Raw genomic sequence first — 17,617 nt, forward strand, 5'->3', positions numbered from 1 at the left:
GGCTATTGGGCGGTGGCTGGGGCGCGCGCCGCCGCGCCCCCGCGCACGCTCCTTGCGCCTCGCAACGATGCGCCGGGGCGCCGCTACGGCTGTGCCGCGACGCGCGCCGGCGATTGGTGGAGGGGCGGGGGCCGGGGCGCGGCTGCCCGCGGATTGGCCGCGCCGAGCGGGGGTGGGCCGCGCACGCACTTAAGGGGCGGCGTCCGGGCCGCGGGTGCTGGTGCCAAGATGTCGGCGGCGGCGGTGCCGGAGCTGAAGCGGATCAGTCGGGTGGAAGCGATGCGCCTGGGCCCCGGCTGGAGCCACTCGTGCCACGCTATGCTGTACGCCGCGAACCCGGGTCAGCTCTTCGGCCGCATCCCCATGCGCTTCTCGGTGCTGGTGAGGACGCGGGCGTGCGGGCGGCCGGGGAACGGGGCACCGCCGCTCGGACCCGCGCCCGTGACCCGGCGCTCCGTTGCAGATGCAGATGCGCTTCGACGGGCTGCTGGGCTTCCCCGGGGGCTTCGTGGACCGGCGCTTCTGGTCGCTGGAGGACGGACTGAACCGGGTGCTGGGCCTGGGCCTGGGCTGCCTCCGCCTCACGGAGGCTGACTACTTGAGCTCGCACCTGACCGAGGGCCCGCACCGCGTCGTGGCGCACCTGTACGCGCGGCAGCTGACGCTGGAGCAGCTGCACGCCGTGGAGATCAGCGCGGTGCACTCGCGGGACCACGGCCTGGAGGTGGGGCCGCCGCCCGGGCCCCGGGCCCCGCCCCCCGCCCCGGGGTTTGGCTCTGGCCCCGCGGAAGGCACCGATGGGTAACACGTCCCCCTGAGGGTTCCCTGGCCGGGCTGGGAGGGTCACGCTGTCTCAGCTTCGGGGTGGGGAGAGGGACCAGGGGCCGGGCAGGGTGGGAGGCGGGCCGGGGCGCCCTCGGGGCTGTGTTCCATCTGCCTTGCTGCCTGCCATTGCCAATCCTGGGAGTGGGGGCGTGGGATCGGTGGGAGGCTGGGAAGGGGCGGTGCCTGCCCCGGGGGGTGTGAACTGCAGAGTACAGAAGTCTGGGTTCTCGTGGTGGGGGCGCGACGGTTCTTTCTAGTTGTGGGTTTCATCGCCTAGAAGGCCTGGGGGTGACACGGGGTGTTTGGGATTCATCAGGTGGAAGAGGGAGCATGGGGTCTGGACTGGGGGCTTCGCCAGGGACTGAGGGCTAGGACTTGGGGGCGGGGTACGTGCATGGGGGCAGGGGTTGAAACTCGCTGGGGGAAAGGAGGAGCTGTATTTTCCCGAGGGAGCCGGTTGCCCCCCACCCCCGCCAGGGCCTCACATTATGTCCTGGTTCAACCTGGCTGCCTTACCCCCAGCCTAGTGGCTCATCAGCCCCTCCTGCAACGGCCCTGCCGTCCCCAGGGCCCTGGTTCCAACCCTCATCCCCTGTCCGCAGGTACTGGGACTCGTCCGTGTCCCTCTGTACACCCAGAAGGACCGAGTCGGGGGCTTTCCCAACTTCCTGAGCAACGCCTTCATCAGCACAGCCAAGTACCAGCTCCTGTTCGCCCTCAAGGTGCTCAACATGATGCCGGAGGAGAAGCTGGCTGAGGCCCTGGCTGCCGCCACGGAGAAGCAGAAGAAAGCCCTGGAGAAGCTGCTCCCGTCTTCCTCCTGAGGTGCCTCCTGTACCCTTTTGCCCCTGCCCCCCTTCCCCAGTTCTGTCTGCCTGTGGGCTGTGTTCCTGCAGGCCTGTCTTCTAGCATGTGCTACGTTTGCCCCACCTGACTGGGGGAGTGGGCACCTTGTCATTTCCAGTGCCCTGAGCAGTTACTGGGGGGTGGCCTGGGCACACCCATGCTGAGGCACATTCCACACATCTCACTGTGGACTGGAGGGGGCGGGGGGCCCAGGGGCTGTCTGACGCCTGTTGGTGCACGCACAGGGCCCTGGAGAAGCTGGTTGGTTCTCAGGGCAGTTTTATTCTTGAGGAGGCCCACCACTGGGTTGAGTCTTTCCTGCATCTTGCCCTGAGCCAGCCCCAGCCTGAGCTAGGTGTGACACTGTGAATTTTGGTTGTTAGCTTTACTTGCGGGTACCTCCTTGGGTTTGGTCCCTGTGGACAGGCAGGGCCATGGGGCCCAGGTGTAGATGCAGCTGCTGGAGGGACAGGGAAGCTGTGTGTTCTTCGGTCCTGGCTATAGGCCTGGGGTAGACGCAGGTGTCCTTTCCCTGCTTCCCAGGGACTGAGGGCTGGGGCTGAGCCTGATTGGTGCTCTGGGCCCTTGAGATTGGAGCCCAGGCCGCCTGCCCCTCCCAGGCAGGGTGCGGCCACCTCCCTGTGGGTACTGTGGCCCTGCCCGCTGTGGACACTGGGCCATGAGCCTGATCCGGTGGTTTCTCCATGGAGAGTGACAGGCCTTCCGCCCCTCTCCTGGTCTGGGTGGCTCTGCTCTGGCCTGCTTTGAGAGCCTCCCCCTCTGTTGGCAGCACCCTCCGCGGGCACCCCCAGGAGACGGTCTGGCAGCACCGGCTGAGTGTGCAGTGAGAGTGGAGCCGCCGGGTCAGGAGGGTCGCCACTGGCGGTCTCCTAGGTATGAAAAGACTTCTCAGTGATGCTGAGGTTTCCGTGGTACCAGCCTGGCTGGTAAGGACAGCAGGTTCCTGCCCCAGCCTGGGCACCCGCCTTGGAGCCTTGGTGCAGCGCTGGCACGTGTGGGCAGGAGCACTGGCTCTGTAATAAAACACCTGAACCTTGTTCCTCTTATTTTCTGGGGCGTGCTTCACTTGCTAGGTAGCTTTGTCGGGAGGGGCTCTGTGCACAGGTGGTCCTGCCACAGGGCCAGGGATGGGGCAGCAGAGGTCACCTGTCTCTGCGCTTGTTACGTGGCAGATGGCCCTGCCCTCCCCAGCGCCGCCCTCCCCTTGCTGTGCCTCATCAGCCAGGACCGCAGGCCAGCACTGAGCCCGCACCACCGGAGTGCAGGTTTTATTTTCCCACAAATGGCCTACGCGGCTTAGGGGCCCCAGGCCTCCCCACTTGGGCGAGCCTCCGCGGGGCATGGGCACGCTCCCCGTGGCCTTGCCGGCTCTGGGCTTCAGCCCGGGTCTGACGAGATGACGAGAGGCCCCGTCCCGCCTTGCTGCAGGCCTCGCTGCAGGCCTCGCTGCAGGCCTCGCTGCAGGCCTCGCTGCCCTGCACCGGCCCCGGCCTGCCTGCCTGCTGCTGCTGCTGGGGCCTGCTCCTCTGGCTGCCGCAGCTGCCCACTTGCTGCCCTCCTGTCCTCGGGCACACAGCTTCAGGGTGGATCAGTCACCCCACGTCCGGTTCTGAGAAGGGAAAAGGCAGAGTGGAGGGGGCTCCCTTGGCCGCCCCGCTGACTCTGCTCTCTGGGCCCGTGGCTGCCGGACACTCACCGTCCCCCGGCTACGGCTCCCGCCAGCTCTCCTTCCCGCTCAGTGCCTGCAGCTTCTCCAGGCTCTGGGTCACCGAGCATAGGACTCGCCCTGAGGACGGGAGCACACAGTCACGGCTTCACAAGCTGGGGCGCAGGCAGGGCGGACCTTACGGCTGGTGGACTGCAGCCCCTGGACTCACCCATCTCCCGGACTCGCTCCTCCAGGGCTCCTGACAGCTCGGGGAGGCTCAGGGCCTGCAAGGAGGCCTGCCAGCCTTTGGGGTCTGTGGAGCAGAGAGCCGGGTAGGCGTGGGTTCTGGGCACCCTGAACCACTGCGACAGGACTGGCCCTCTAGAGCCACGTTTCCTGCGGCGTGTCAGCATGTTCTCTGCCCGCTTGTGAAGCAGAGTGCTGCCAGCCAGTAGGGGCCCAGGCCCAGGGCTGAGTGTGCCAGGGCCCCGGCCTGCTGGGCTGTGGCCTCTTGGACGGTGCCAGCAGCCGAGGCCTCCCGGGAGAGACCGTGAGGACGTGGGTGTGGAGCATGAGGGGACCGGGGAGGCATCCACGTAACAAGCACAGAGACAGGTGGCGAGACCTGGGCCTGGAAGGCGTCCCACCCTCGTCCGCTTGCCCCATGGCCAGGACACCGCCCTCACCTGCTGCAGGGAGGCCTGGGCGCAGGGGGGCCTCACGCAGGAACTCGTCCCGCCTCACTCGGGCTGACAGCTCGGCCTGACAGGCTCTGCCAGACAGGACACCAAGCAGCGGTGAGGGGCAAGGCCAGGGGGCCTGGAGTGAGGGGCGGGCTCTGCCTGGGGGTCCCTCTGAGCCCCAACCAGGGCCGCTCATGGGGGCCCCTCTGCTGCCTGTGGGGAGGGACAGCCTGGGGTGGCAGCTACTCCAGGAGACCCTGAAAACCACCCACTGGTGGGAAATTCAGAAGAGACAGGGACAGAGTCTCGCGCTGGCGGAGGGGCGGGGCGGGGCGGGGGGGCCAGACACCCGCTCACCGCAGCTGGTCCAGGACAAGTGCAGCGTCCTGGGCAAGGGCCCAGGTCTCCTGCAGCTGTGTGTGCACATCCTTGCGGGCACCATCCTGCTCCAGGAGGCAGCTCTCCACCACGGCCCGCAGCTCCTGCTCCTGGGACACCAGGCCCCGCATGGCTTCCACCTCCTCACAGCGCTGCAGTGGGCAGGAGAGCGCCTCAGGCTGGGTCCCCCGCCCTGGCCTCCACGCCTGCTGCCTCCTTTCCAGGTCTGGGGGCTCATCGTCCTCAGCCCTGCCCCAGCCCTAAGGTGTGCCTCATGCGCCTGCCCTCCTGGGCGCCCCCTCCTGCCCGAAAGCTGTCACCGGTCCAGCTGATGCTCTCTGCTGCTCCCTGCCCCGTCACCTTGTGCAGCTGGATGGCAAGCTCCTGCATCTCAGCCTCGAGCCGGTCGGCGTAGGCCAGCTCCAGGGCGTCACTGGGGGGGCGGGCGCTGCTGTGCCAGCGGGCAATGGCGGAAGTCATCTTCCTCTTGGGCCCAAACAACCTGCATCAGGGAGGACACTGCTCAGCACCTGCCGTACATGGAGGCTCCGTGGGCCATCCTGCCAAGACTGTCCGCTACAGACACCCCAGCCTTGAAGGGGGCGGGGAGCCCCCAAGACCCTGGGGGAGAGGACTGAAGTGTCCCAGGGAGTCGTGACCCCTTGCCCTGCCCGGCTCTCACAGCACGGGGAGCCGGGCTGCTCAGATGCTCTCAGGGTGGAGGCTGGAAGCATCCGGTGCCCTGAGCACAGCGGTGTCCACTGGGCCAGCTTGGGCTTCAGGACCCAGGCTGCCAGCATCCGAGCCGGGAGCAGCTGCTGGAGTGGAGGGCAGCTGACAGCAGGGAGAAGCCAGCCTCTGGATAGGGTGACCCCCCTCCCCGCTGTCTGCGACCTCAGCTGGCCAGAGGCCCACACTCACGTGATGCCGATTTCCTTCAGGTCGCTCTCGGTGAGGGTCAGGAAGATGCGGAGGTCCACATCCTGCTCCTCAAACACCTGCAAGTACTTGAGACAGCCGATCTGCTCCAGCAGCGTGGCAAGGTCCTGGGGGCGAGTAGGCCGGGTCAGGACGGGCGGCCGTGGGCAGGACGAGGACCACCATGCACGCGGGGCCACCGTCCTCCCGCTCAGCACCTGGCCCGTCTTGAGCCTGCTGACCCCCAGGCGTGTCAGGGAGCCCAGGCTGTCCACTCCGTGTCCTCAGGGCGTCCAGGGACACGGTCAGCCTGTCGGTGCTCCCAGGCCAGCCTCGCCACTGCAGCAGGAAGCATGGCCCGGCAGGCTGCGGCAGTGGCCCTCAGTCTCCGCTGCCCAGGGCTGTCCCCGCATCCCCTTTGCTCTGGGGGAGAGGCTTCGCAGATGTCGCATCCCTGGTTAACATATCACCCCATGTTTTCTGGGCCCCTTGGACACATGAGAAATACAGACTATCTTGAGGTCCCCGTGTCTGTGCTGAGCCACTCGACTCTTGCTCCAGGACTGTTTCTGACACTGACGGTGATGTGTCCAGGTGTGGCTCTGAGTTTAACCAACTTAGAGCTGATTTGGTTTCTTGGACGTGCAGATGCATTTATTGATCAAACTGGGAAGATCTGGCTCTTCTGGGGAAGGATGGCCCCTGATGCTTCTGCTGGGACCAGCGCACAGCTTCTGCTGGCTGATTCTGTTTGGCCCCAGTGCCGCCTGTCCTGCTTCGCATCTGTGGTATCGAAACCTGGCCTCCCCAGCATCACTGAGGTCCGGGCCGCAAGTACCAATGCCTGCTGTTTGATGCACAAGTGCTTGGATCCCAAAACCAAAGCGTCCAGGGTCTCAGAGATTTTTTCTTCACTCGCACTGCTGCAGCTGTAGCCTTCCTGCAGGGTTTCTTCTGCGGCGGCCCCAGTGACCCTCAGTGGACAGTCCTGAGTGTCACCTCGTCTCTGCCTCTCGTGCAGCTTGTCCCTGTCACCTGACGTCAGTGCTGACACTGGTCCAGCGTTTCTCCTCCCCAGGCTCAGGGAGGCTGAGATAAGCATGGAAACCAGGGAACGAGACAGGAACCTCCATGGAGGGCCCCTCTGCCCAGCGAGAACCCTCTCGGCCTGAGTAGTCTTCCAGGTCGTGTGGAGAATCCCGCCCCACCCTTCTCAACAGTGCCGGCCCACAGAAAATGCCAATAAACGCCTCAGTAATCCAAGAGCGCCCGTGGCGTTACCTGGGGCCCTGAACACGGGGGCCTGTCAGTCTGGGGGCTCACTCCCGGGGCACAGGGCGCCACGGCGCTGGGAGCCCACTGGCTGTCGCTGCTGCCGTAACGGTTCTTGGTCTTCACGTAACTTTTAGTTTGTTTGCGAACCGAGCTTCTCCGCACATGATCCGAATCCTGGGTGAGAAATGTGTGTTTACAGTGGCTCTGAGCTGGCCCCTCCAGGCCCCGCTCCCCGCCCTGCCGCTAGTGTCTGGCCTCATCCACACTCCCTCACCTCCTGGGGACACTGGGAGGTCTGAACCTTGGCCAAAGCCCTGCCTGCCACCGCGGCCCCACGGAGCTCCAGGTGCCTCTGAAACAGCCTGCCAGCCCCGCTCACCTGGCTGAGCCATCAGGCGCCCCACAACGCTGGGCAAGGAGGGGAGGGGAGGGCAGGGCAGGGTCACCTCGTTGCTCTCCAGGGAGGCCTCGCTGCTGAGTCCCGGGGCCCGGGCCAGGCCCTCGCTGCTGCTGCTCCGTGCAACCCCAGGGTTGGCAAAGAAGGCCTGCTCTTCTGCGGGAGGGGAGACAAGAGTGCCTGACCACAGGCCTGGCCGTGGCAACACCCAGCCCAGCCCAGCCCCCGCCCTCCCTGCCTCCATGCTGACTGCTTGGGCTGCGCGCCCTCCACGCACAGCAGGACTCGTCTGCCTGTTCTCGGGTAGACCCAGGCATCACGAAGAGCGGGCGGCGCAAGAACACTCAGATGCTCCTGAGGACTCGCCACTCCAGGGGTGAGACCTGTCTGCACCGAACCCCGGACCTGCTCAGTGACCCTGGCCCCAAGCCAGACTCCTCAGGAGCAGCCTCCCTCTCCCCTGCCCAGCTGGCTGGGGGAGCGCACCGCGGCTGCTGCTGCTGCTGCTCTCCACGTCCCGCTCGTTGATGGGCGAAGTGACGTCCCTGTAGCACAGGCCGCCCCCCTCCAGGGGGTGCTCATCGCTGCTGTTGAAGCTGACGTAGCCCCGCGGAGGCACCTGCTCTGTGGGCAGAACGGGGCACGTAAACCCCCCACACAGGAGAAGCAGGAGGCATTCTTCCTCCCACACTCAACCACCTCCTCCTCGGGGCCTCGGGGAGGGGAGCCCCAGGACGGCACTGTCCACTTGCTGCTACAACCTGGACAAGCCGCGCCATCAACAGGCTCGAAGGGGGTCCCCGGCAAGTGTGTGCCCAACAGCTGGTGCACGGCTACCTCTCCCTCCAGCCACACTGACGCTGAGAGGAGCCCGTAAGCTGTGTTTACAGATTGCTGGGCCAAAGAACTGTGCCACAAAGCGTTCCTGTAGCTGGAAACACACACCCCTGGCTGAGCAGGAAGCTGAGGAGCTCTGGCTAAACGTTAACAGAGCCGGTGTAGTATAACCTGTGAGTATATCTGCCTGTGAGAAAACGAGGGGGAGAGGCGAGACACAAACTCAGCGTTTAACCCCTACTTTGCCCCTCCCCGCGCTTCCCTGGTGGCTCAGCTGGTAAAGAACCCGCCTGAAATGTGGGAGACCTGGGTTCGATCCCTGGGTTGGGGAGATCCCCTGGAGAAGGGAAAGGCTACCCGCTTCAGGATTCTGGCCTGGAGAACTCCGTGGACTGTATAGGCCATAGGGGCGCAAAGAGTCGGACATGACTGAGCGACTCTCACCTCACTTGCCCCTCCCCACAGGAAGTGTGTGTGCACTAGAGCGCCTGGCTGGTGGGACCAGGGGTAACTTATTTCCTTCTTTACACCTTTATCGTTCAAAAATGTTTTTTAACTGCTGGGGAAGAGAATATACATGCTTACAAAAAGTTAAACCATCACACAATGTAAGACAAAAAGCAATCTCCTGGAAGGCCACAGCCATGAGATTGGGGGGGGCGCTCCCTCCCACCGTCAACCCTACCCCACCCCCACCCCCCCGCCTCCCGCCACAGCACAGGCGGGACAGGTGGCCTGGGTGCCCCCGAAGGAGCAGACCTCATCCCAGGGTCCTGCACTCCCAGCCACAAGACTACCACCCGCACCCTCGCCTGGGGCACCAGCTCTTGGTCAACCCCCGGCCCTGGGAGGAGGTGGGCCTGGAGCTTCCAGCCAGCGCCAGGACCCCTACCCAAGGGTCTGAAAAGGGAATCAAGTCCTCACGTGGTCTCCTGGCTGGGATGGTCTCCTGGCTGGGATGGTCTCCAGGCTGGGAGGGAGTTCCCAGGGTGGCCTGGTCACTGATGAGCAAGACACCACACCTGAATCTGGTCACACGGCCAGACTGGCACGAGAGCGTCAACCCCGACATGCTCCAAGAACTCAGCGTCTCAAGAGCACTAAAGAGCACTGCACTCAGCACTCAGGAGCAGACGGTCTGACAAAGCTCAGGGGATCTGGACACTTGGGGTCTGAGGTTCTGGCCCACCAGGTGCATTTACCTTCTGACAGTTCTCATCCCCGCGAGACCCACCCCCTTGAGGAATGGATCTGAGCTCAGTGACACTTCTCCAGGAGAGAAAGTTCTATTTGTAATTCTACCTGACAGAAAGAAAGTTTAAAGGATGGCCCAAAGAACCAGCTGGGGCCTGGTGTGCCTCCATCCCTGTGACCCATTCTGAGTCCTCAAGCAGCTGCCCGCACCCGGCTTCCTGGGGCCCCATGTCATAAGCCTGAGCGCTCATTCTCTGGGACAGGATCCCAGACTCCGGGGCCGTGGGGCGCTCACCGTAGCAAGGCTGCTGCGCCCGGCTCCCGAGTCCGATGGCCGTGATGCGGGCCAGGGCTCGCGGCCCCTCGTGGATGCTGAGCCCCTTTTTGCGGCAGGGCCTCTGTCGCTGAGGGACAGGGCCACACTCGTCTGAAGAGCTCAGATCTTCATATTTTTCTGTGGGTCAAACACCAAGATTCAGACAGCCTGATTAGTGATGGATGAAACTAATCTTCATAATGAGCTGGAAGAAAAATATCGTAACTGATTTTCCTAAATTAAGCAAAGTGTTCCTGGGCTGTCACCTGTAAGAAATGCCACAGTGGGTGGGTCCAGTGCTCGGGGGACCACAGGGATGTGGGGGTGAGGGGGGTCACAAGACCGCTGAGCATCACGGGGGTCCAGCCCATCCTCCTCTCCTCAATTGTGTATTCTCAACCTCAACAATATACTGGGATACAACGGCCACATGAAGGCTCATGTGCTGTTTTTCTGAATTTTTCAAATCACCACCCATCTGAGCCGAAGAGCTCAGTGTGCCCACAGTTGTCAGCACTTTATAGCTTTTCATCGTTTCCCAAACACTGTGATGCTTAGAGGGCACAATTCAGCCTCTTATTGGTAGAAGCTCCCATTGGGGAGGGTCTCACTCTGGAGCCGGAGGACTGGGGCAGAGACAGAAGCCCCTGATGACCCTGGGCCATGTGTGCTGCCTAGACAGGAGGGGAGCAGCTCACTAAGCCATGCACTGCAGGCTCAGCCGGCCACTGCCTGAGCGCCCCCAAGCCGGGGCAGTGCCCCTGAGTGGACCTCTCCCTTACACTCCAGGATCCACACCGCCAGGAGGACACTGGGGCCGTCCAAGCAGAGGGTAAAGGAGCCACAAAACGTGAACGTTCAGGGAGGGGAGCCAAGGCAAAGGTGGCTGCATGACGCTGAGCTGCCGCAGCCCCTGTCCTTCAGTGGAAGACAGAACCAGGCGAACCCATGCCCCAGCGCGGTCCAGAGGGCAGGGAGGAGCCGGCGGCCACAACCTGAGTGCAGGGGCTCAGCACACCCCATTCACCACACAGAGACTAGCAGGTCTTCAAGAAAACCACACAAGAGAAACGAGGGCAAAGGCCAGGCCCGGAGAGGGTCCCAGGAGAGTCCTTCAAGGACCATGTGGGACCAATGCTATGTACACCGTTCTAGGGCACAGAAAGGAAGGGGAGCTTCCAGTTCTGCTTATGAAGCAAGTTTAATACTGAGACCTAGAGCTGGTAAAGACAGAACAAAAGAGAATCACAGACCAGTATCAGTTATGAATATCCACACAACTCGCAAAACCACATTAAGAAAACAAGGGACTTCCCTGGTGGTCCAGTGGCTAAGACTCTGTGCCCCCAATGCAGGGAGCCCAGGTTTGATCCCTGGTCAGGGAACTGGATCCCACATGCCGCAAATAAGACTGGGTGCAACCAAATAAAAGTAATTTTTAAATATTATAATATGCCAAGTAGGATTTACACCAAAAATATAAAGTTGATTCACTTTTAGAAAATTCATTAATATATTGTGCTAACAGGTCTAAAGAGAAAATTCACAATCATTTCCATAGATGTTAAAAACACCTTTGAGAAAATTTGGGACGCATAAAGACATTCAAGAATATAGGAAATGATAGATACTTTCCTAACATGACAACATACATGCAAACTTTACTCTGCAAGCCAGCGTATTACCATAACGTGGCATTTCTGCTAAGATTAGGGCCAAAGTGAAAGTCCACTACCTCCACCTCATTCAACAGGGAACTAGAGGGATGAGTGAGTGTGATGAAAGCCAAGAAATCAGAGGTATAAGAATCACGGAACAAAGTAGTAAATTTTTTCTCTATGTGCAGGTTTTAGGGTAGTGTACCTGGAAAAACACTAGAGAATCAATAAATAAAACTATTATAAACTCCCAACAGTGACAGAATCCAGTCAGGCAGAACTCAGCACGGTGGACAGACATCAGTCTCCTTCCCCTCTCTAAGCAGTTCTAGGCGACACGACACTGATGAACTTGACACGTAACTGAAACATCTGCGTGGCAACAAATGCCACAAGCAAAGTCAAGGAACAAAGCCAGAGTCACCCCGTCTGAGCTGCCCTCCTCCCACCTGCCCGCCCATCCTCAGCTGGGCGGTCCCTCCCACCTCAGCCCAAGGGGAGGAGGCAGCGCCAGCAGAGGCCAGGCTGCAGACACAGGTACCTGGGCTCCGGTAGAGGCTCTTGGGCAGAGAAGGTGAGTGGGCGTCGATCAGTCCCACGATCTTCATGTGTCCGTACTGCTTGGCCAGCATCCGGGCTGTGGCTCCACTGTGGTCTCTCGTGTCCACTTTGACTCCCTGGGACAGTTTACAGAAGAGTTAGGAGCCTCAGCCACAGAGCAGCCTCGCTCCCAGCTGCAGACCCTGGAGAAGAGGGCTGATACGAGCGAGCCCCATCCACACGCCCCACACTGCGCTGAGTGACAGTCATCGCAGAAATAAGCACATATTTATATATATAAATCTTTAAAATGCGTAAAACAAGTCTGCACACAGCACGTGAGGAGACTATAAAGTCAGGGCAGTGTGGTTGCCTCTGGACCCATGGGGGGTTATACTGGTGTTAACTCTGTACGTTCGAAGCGCTTCATTGTTCGCAGTGGTTCTCACTGCTGTGAACAGGGCTCGGGTTGGTGCGACCTGCTCTCTGCCTAGCAGTCTTGCCGCCTCCAAGTGAAGGCTGTCCTCAGGCTACATCCAAAACTCCTGCTTTCCGTGCCCAGCTGTACAGACGTGGCCGCACATGTGTGATGTATGTGCACAGACCTCCTGCAGGGCGCTGCGTGACGGCAGAGACGACCTGATGCCATCTGCAGGCCACAGTTGGAGAACTTGATTCAACCCGACAAGGGAGCACTACGCTGCCACGCACGAGAGGAGACAGCTTTATGTCCACTGGTGAAGAACAAGCTAGGACAGACCAGTTTAAAAAAAACAAACAAGCTGGGGAGCAGCCATGGGGAGAGCATGGCGACGGAGACTGAGGTGGAGGGAGGAGGCAGGCTTGTGTGTGCCTTCTGTCTGGTCCAGATTCTTACGTGTGCAGGTACTGCCCCCAAATTCTTTTTTAGAAAGAGATAGCATGTTAACATTTTATGATACACAACGTCCCAGGGATTTCCTTGGTGGTCCAGTGGCTAAGACCCCGTGCTCCCAATGCAGGGACCCCACCTGGGTTCTATCCCTAATCAGGGAACTAAGATCCCACATGGCCCAACTAAGACCCAGCACAGCTTAATAAATAAATAAAATCACACACACACACACATACATATATAAAAGAGCAACCCATTCCAGTATTCTTGCCTGGAGAATCCCATGAACAGCGGAGCCTAGTGGGCTACAATCCATGGGGTCACAAAGAGTTGGACATAACTGAGCATGACAACAGGCAGAAAACCAACACAACATTGTAAAGCAGTTATTCTCCAAGTAAAAATAAATTCTTTAAAAAACTTATAAAAACAGAAATACCGCATACAGAAGTAACTGCATGCATGCTGAAGCTGTGTGCCAAGGTATCCTCTGGAGCACTGCCTGTAACTGCATAACGGGGGAAACCTCAACTCTACTAATAAGGAACTGATCTAACTAAACATGGCATGGATGCTGTGTGGAATACCATGAAAGGGCACAATGTCTTGTCACATTAAGTTATTTTTCAGAAGTTGCAGAGCAAACATGCAGTAGAATCCCGCTTCGTTCAATGTATAAACCCATGTGTCTGCAGGTGTCTATAGAGGTGGTCTTTTATCAACCCAGTGGGCATCCTGAGGAGGAACAGAGGTGGCCTCCCGATTCTGTACAAATTTTCTAAGTGATGGGATGATGAGTGCTATTTACTGTTTTAAAATTTTTTCCACACTTTTCAAATAACAGTATTTTCGAAGTTATTTTAAGAGTACGTTTCTATACTCACTCACGACTGTACCCCTAATGCCTAAAGTGGCACTCAGCACTGGTTATCCACAGACACTCAGTGAAAAATGTGCTGAATAAACGGATGCAGAGCCGTTCTTTCTGTGTAGGAGAAAGTTTATGGTTCAGTGATAAGATGCCTCAGCTGCTGTGACGGGATTACAAGCTAATAAACAGGCTCACTCACATGAGTCAAAAAGTACTGCACGATGATCTCGTGGCCGGCGGCCGCAGCTTCCATCAGCGGAGTGAATCCACACACCGGCTCCCTGCATGGGGACCTCGGTCAGACAAAACCTTGGCGACAGCGACACCTCCACCCTCCCCCCGCCCCCGCCGCCGCCGAGCCCGGAGTCTTTTGTTCCAAAGACAATCCACCTCCCGTCTCTGCTCCTTCACAGCTGTTTCCACTTGCTGTGATCTGAGCCTCCACTTAACCACAGCAAAAAGCAGCTATCACCCCTCACTGCTCACAGATAGCAAGCACCTCCTCTCCACCTCTCCAGATACCCCACCTTGCAGATCAGGCCTGGAACCCTCTGGGGACTCCAGGACTAAGAACTGACGCTGCCCTTCCATATGTACCTGGTGCTTGCTTATGCTTAACTCAGAGCTGAACTGCACCAGGCGCACGCTCACCTCTTCAGAGCACCCCCTGGCTCTGACTAGTGCCACCCAGTCTAGGAGACAGGAAGCAAGCTAACCACTGGTTTTCATGTTTGAAGACACATAGTTTTCAGGTTTCAGCATCACTCAAGTCAGAATGTCAATAAATGAGCTGCAATTTAATGAGAAGCCCTTTTTTTCTTAATGGGCTGGACACCTACAGTGTGTGACCCCAGCGGACACCAGCCAGGGTGTGCAGAGTCAGGTGGATGCCGTGTTGAAAGAGGATTATCACGGTGACATACTTTAGACAGCACCACTACTTCCAGCTTAAAAAACTCAGGAGTGCATTCGAAGCATCACTTCACATGTGCATGTGGAATGATATATACATATACACACACAGAAGGCAGGGAAGAGAAAGGGACTGGCATTTAACACGTGTCAGTTAAGCGCCACTCGCTATGTTAGGCCCTGGCATATGACAGGACATGTGATTCTAATAACGCCATGACATAAGCACCACCATCCTCTTTTCAGATAAAGAAAGCAAGGCCTACAGAGCTTAAGGTGCCGCACCGAGTGTCACCTGACAGGTGAGTGAGAAAGCCAGGACGCTCCCTGTGCCTCTGTGCTGGGCGGCACTGTCCCCTCCACCCCAGGTCTTGAGACTGCCACACCGAGGCAGGGGCTCCCACACTTTGGCCTCTAGCTGCCTCGACAGCTGCCCTCCTCCGAGTCAGATGTGACCAACCAACTCCCACGGCTGCGGACGACCTGGTAATGACCTCACGTTGGCGTTCGCTCCACTGTCCAAAAGGAACTTGACCATCTGCTGGTGCCCAGCACTGGTGCAGTGGAAAAGGGCAGTCCAGCCCTGAATGTCCTTCATTTCCAGCTCAGCACCTTGCTTCAAGAGAACAGAGAATGCCTGTTAAGGCCACGTCTCCTCTGCACAGGGCGGGCACCCTCCAGGCCATTACACTGAAAGAATCGAAGTGATTACCCAAGCATGCTGCAGTGCTTCCCTATCTGCCGAGTGGCCTGAGACCCTTGCAGCTCACCTGGAGAAGAAAATAGGCGATGCTCTCGTTGCCACAGCTGGAGGCCAGCATCAGTGGAGTCTGCCCTTCCGGGGTCGGCACATTCACACTGACCCCCGCCTCAAGCAGGAGGTGCACGATGGTATCATGTCCAATGTAGGAGGCATACATCAGCGGGGTCCAGCCACCACCGTTCTTCTTATTCAAATCTAACTCTCTCCTAAACAAATGCAAGACATGCTAGACACGCCAGCCATCGTACATGTGGGACTTACCAAACCCAGTGGCCAGGCCAAGAGAAAGAGTGGGGAGTGCTGACAGGAAGCAGAGTCAACCGCCACCCTGGACATCACAGGGTTCAGGGGTGACTCCACTTTCTGGACCACTGCCTCTGCAAACTACCTTGAGTTTGCCTCTGTGCTCCAATTTCTTGTTCTCATCTGTGCCCTCTTCCTACCCCAAAGTCAGCTCTTCCTTCCTCCCACCAGCCACAGAGACAGTTCTCAACCAGGGGAGGTTCTGCCCCCAAAGGATGGTTGGCAAAGCCTGAAGACATTTTTTGACTGTCATAACTGCGAAGGGAAAGGCTACATCCAGGGGGCGCAGGGAGGCCGGGCATGCTGCTCTGCATCTGCTGCTAAGGCGCTTCAGTCGTGTCCGACTCTGTGCGAGCCCATAGACAGCAGCCCACCAGGCTCCCCCGTCCCTGGGATTCTCCAGGCAAGAACACTGGAGTGGGTTGCCATTTCCTTCTCCAATGCATGAAAGTGAAAAGTGAAAGTGAAGTCACTCAGTCGTGCCCTACTCTTAGCAACCCCATGGACTGCAGCCTACCAGCCTCCTCCGTTAATGGGATTTTCCAGTCAAGAGTACTGGAGCGGGGTGCCATTGCCTTCTCTGAGAGATCTTCCCCGACCCAGGGAGTGAACCTGGGTCTCCTGCATTGTAGGCAGACGCTTTACCGTCTGAGCCACCAGGGAAGTCCACAATCTACCCATGGGTTAAACGTCTACAGCTGTGGGCCAGGCCTCGCTAGCCTCCTGATGGCTCCACCTGGGCGGTGGCGCTCAACCATCCGAGAGGAAGGAATGCCTCCCAGGACCTCTTACCGCTGCACACACTCCTTCACCACCTCGTACTGGCCAATGGAAGCGGCTGTGTGCAGATCCAGGGGGACAGCCAGCTCCTCCCGGTCGACCTGCGTGCCCAGCCCGTGCCACATGGACAAGCTGCGGTTCAGCAGCTCTGGCTCGCTGGCTTCATCGCTGAGCTCCGACATCGCGGTGGAGGGGGATGCTGGGGTCACTTGGGTCTTTCCTTCCTGGTAGTTCCAGGGGATGAAATGCGATGGTCACGCTCCTGCCGCAGCAGACTGCTGCCCACAGCAGCTGAACAATCCTGGCTGCCGAACCTGAACAAGAATCCAAATCAGCTGCAGTCAGTTCTGCACTCCTTTCAGAACACCCCTTCAGCCTTCTTTGGGGGTGTCTCTTCTACTCCAAATGCCTCCTCCAGGGTAGGACCCATATTCTCTTTTATTGGAGGCTCGCTCAGTTGGTAAAGAATCCACCTGCCATGTAGGAGACCCCGGTTTGATTCCTGGGTCAGGAAGATGCGCTGGAGACCCGACAGGCTACCCACTCCAGTATTCTTAGGCTTCCCTTGTGGGTCAGCTGGTAAAGAATCCGCCCGCAGTGCAGGAGACCTGCGTTCAGAAAATCCCCTGGAGAAGGAAAAGGCTACTTACTCCAGTATTCTGGCCTAGAGAATTCCATGGACAGTCCATGAGGTCTGTCAGACCCCATGAGTCAGACACGATTGAGCGACTTTCAACTGTATGAAACCAGGCACAACGCTGAGAGCCTATCAGAATCATGGAAGGAGAACGTGGATACCCAGGGACCAAGCTGCTTTATCACCCTGCTCCATGCCAGACGCTCTAAAACCACGGGCTATTCCTTAGGAACAGAGTCATCTACAGGTATATATCACGTATACTTGTCGAAAATCTTTTGCTTATCGCTTCTAGAATTTATCTCCAGGAAGCAGCACTGAGAATGAGATCTTTTAATTTTCCTTCCACCTTCGCGTTCTGTCCATTCGGTAAAATGCTAAGTATCTGTTACTTTTAAAGCACACCAAAGTAAATAACAACAACAAATGACGTTGGTGGTGACCGTCACGCCCACAGGGAGGAGGTCTGTAAAAGCCCGAGGGCACCGCGTCCTGCCCCGGGGCGTGGGCCTTCCGCTGCCTCCAGGCATCCCCACCTCGTTCTCGGGCCCCGGGGAGGGTAACCTAGGGAACTACCCAAGCGCCGACGCCTCCTCCCAGTAACCTTACCCCGCACGTGGCTTTCCGTCCCGGCTCCTCAGCTGCGAAGATCCTCGGAGCTGTAAACTCCCGCGGCGAACCAGCTGCAGGGCTGGGACGCCCCGCGAACGGGCAGCAGGTGCGAGCACCAGGCAGGGGCCGGGCCGCCGCGGAGCCTCCCCGCGCTGGGCCTCGGCCCCGGGCAGCCCTGGGGCCGCCGCTGGCCGCCGCGCTCCCTCGGCCGCGCCCACTCGGGCTCCCTCCGCGCCGGTCACCGCCACAGCGCGCGGACCCAGCGGCCCGCTCCCGCCCCGGAAGTGGTTGCGGGCGGCGCGGAGCACGACGGGACGCTCGCGGGTCCC

At 59.3% G+C, this 17,617-nt stretch overlaps 2 protein-coding genes across 6 annotated transcripts; one reads left to right on the top strand and one right to left on the bottom strand.

Moving 5' to 3' along the window:
* Positions 1-216: 216 nt before the first annotated feature.
* On the top strand, positions 217-2,738 carry NUDT16L1 (nudix hydrolase 16 like 1). 2 transcript variants are annotated; one of them, XM_027961162.2, is made up of 4 exons: positions 217-381; positions 464-724; positions 1,428-1,650; positions 2,462-2,738. In XM_027961162.2, the coding sequence occupies exons 1-3, from the start codon at positions 229-231 to the stop codon at positions 1,647-1,649; spliced, it is 636 nt and encodes a 211-aa protein (XP_027816963.1). In that variant the 5' UTR covers positions 217-228; the 3' UTR covers position 1,650; positions 2,462-2,738. The 2 variants fall into 2 exon arrangements, with proteins under 2 accessions (XP_027816963.1, XP_027816965.1); XM_027961164.2 differs by lacking the exon at positions 2,462-2,738 and having other exon boundaries at positions 464-801.
* Positions 2,739-2,933: 195 nt separating this feature from the next.
* Positions 2,934-17,574, bottom strand: ANKS3 (ankyrin repeat and sterile alpha motif domain containing 3). 4 transcript variants are annotated; one of them, XM_060405634.1, is made up of 18 exons: positions 17,286-17,574; positions 16,513-16,665; positions 16,052-16,353; positions 14,964-15,162; positions 14,688-14,809; positions 13,481-13,562; positions 11,538-11,673; positions 9,318-9,476; positions 7,478-7,615; positions 7,041-7,147; positions 6,601-6,768; positions 5,323-5,447; positions 4,762-4,903; positions 4,381-4,553; positions 4,027-4,112; positions 3,570-3,653; positions 3,389-3,478; positions 2,934-3,301 (listed from the first exon to the last, which is right to left on the bottom strand). In XM_060405634.1, exons 3-17 carry the CDS (start codon positions 16,219-16,221, stop codon positions 3,399-3,401), a joined length of 1,971 nt encoding a protein of 656 aa, XP_060261617.1. In that variant the 5' UTR covers positions 16,222-16,353; positions 16,513-16,665; positions 17,286-17,574; the 3' UTR covers positions 2,934-3,301; positions 3,389-3,398. The 4 variants fall into 4 exon arrangements, with proteins under 4 accessions (XP_060261617.1, XP_027816960.1, XP_060261618.1 ...); XM_027961159.3 differs by lacking the exon at positions 16,513-16,665; XM_060405635.1 differs by lacking the exon at positions 4,027-4,112 and having other exon boundaries at positions 16,052-16,665.
* Between the last annotated feature and the right edge of the window lie 43 nt (positions 17,575-17,617).

Source organism: Ovis aries, chromosome 24 (assembly GCF_016772045.2).
Source record: "Ovis aries strain OAR_USU_Benz2616 breed Rambouillet chromosome 24, ARS-UI_Ramb_v3.0, whole genome shotgun sequence".
In the NCBI taxonomy this organism is placed as follows: domain Eukaryota; kingdom Metazoa; phylum Chordata; class Mammalia; order Artiodactyla; family Bovidae; genus Ovis; species Ovis aries.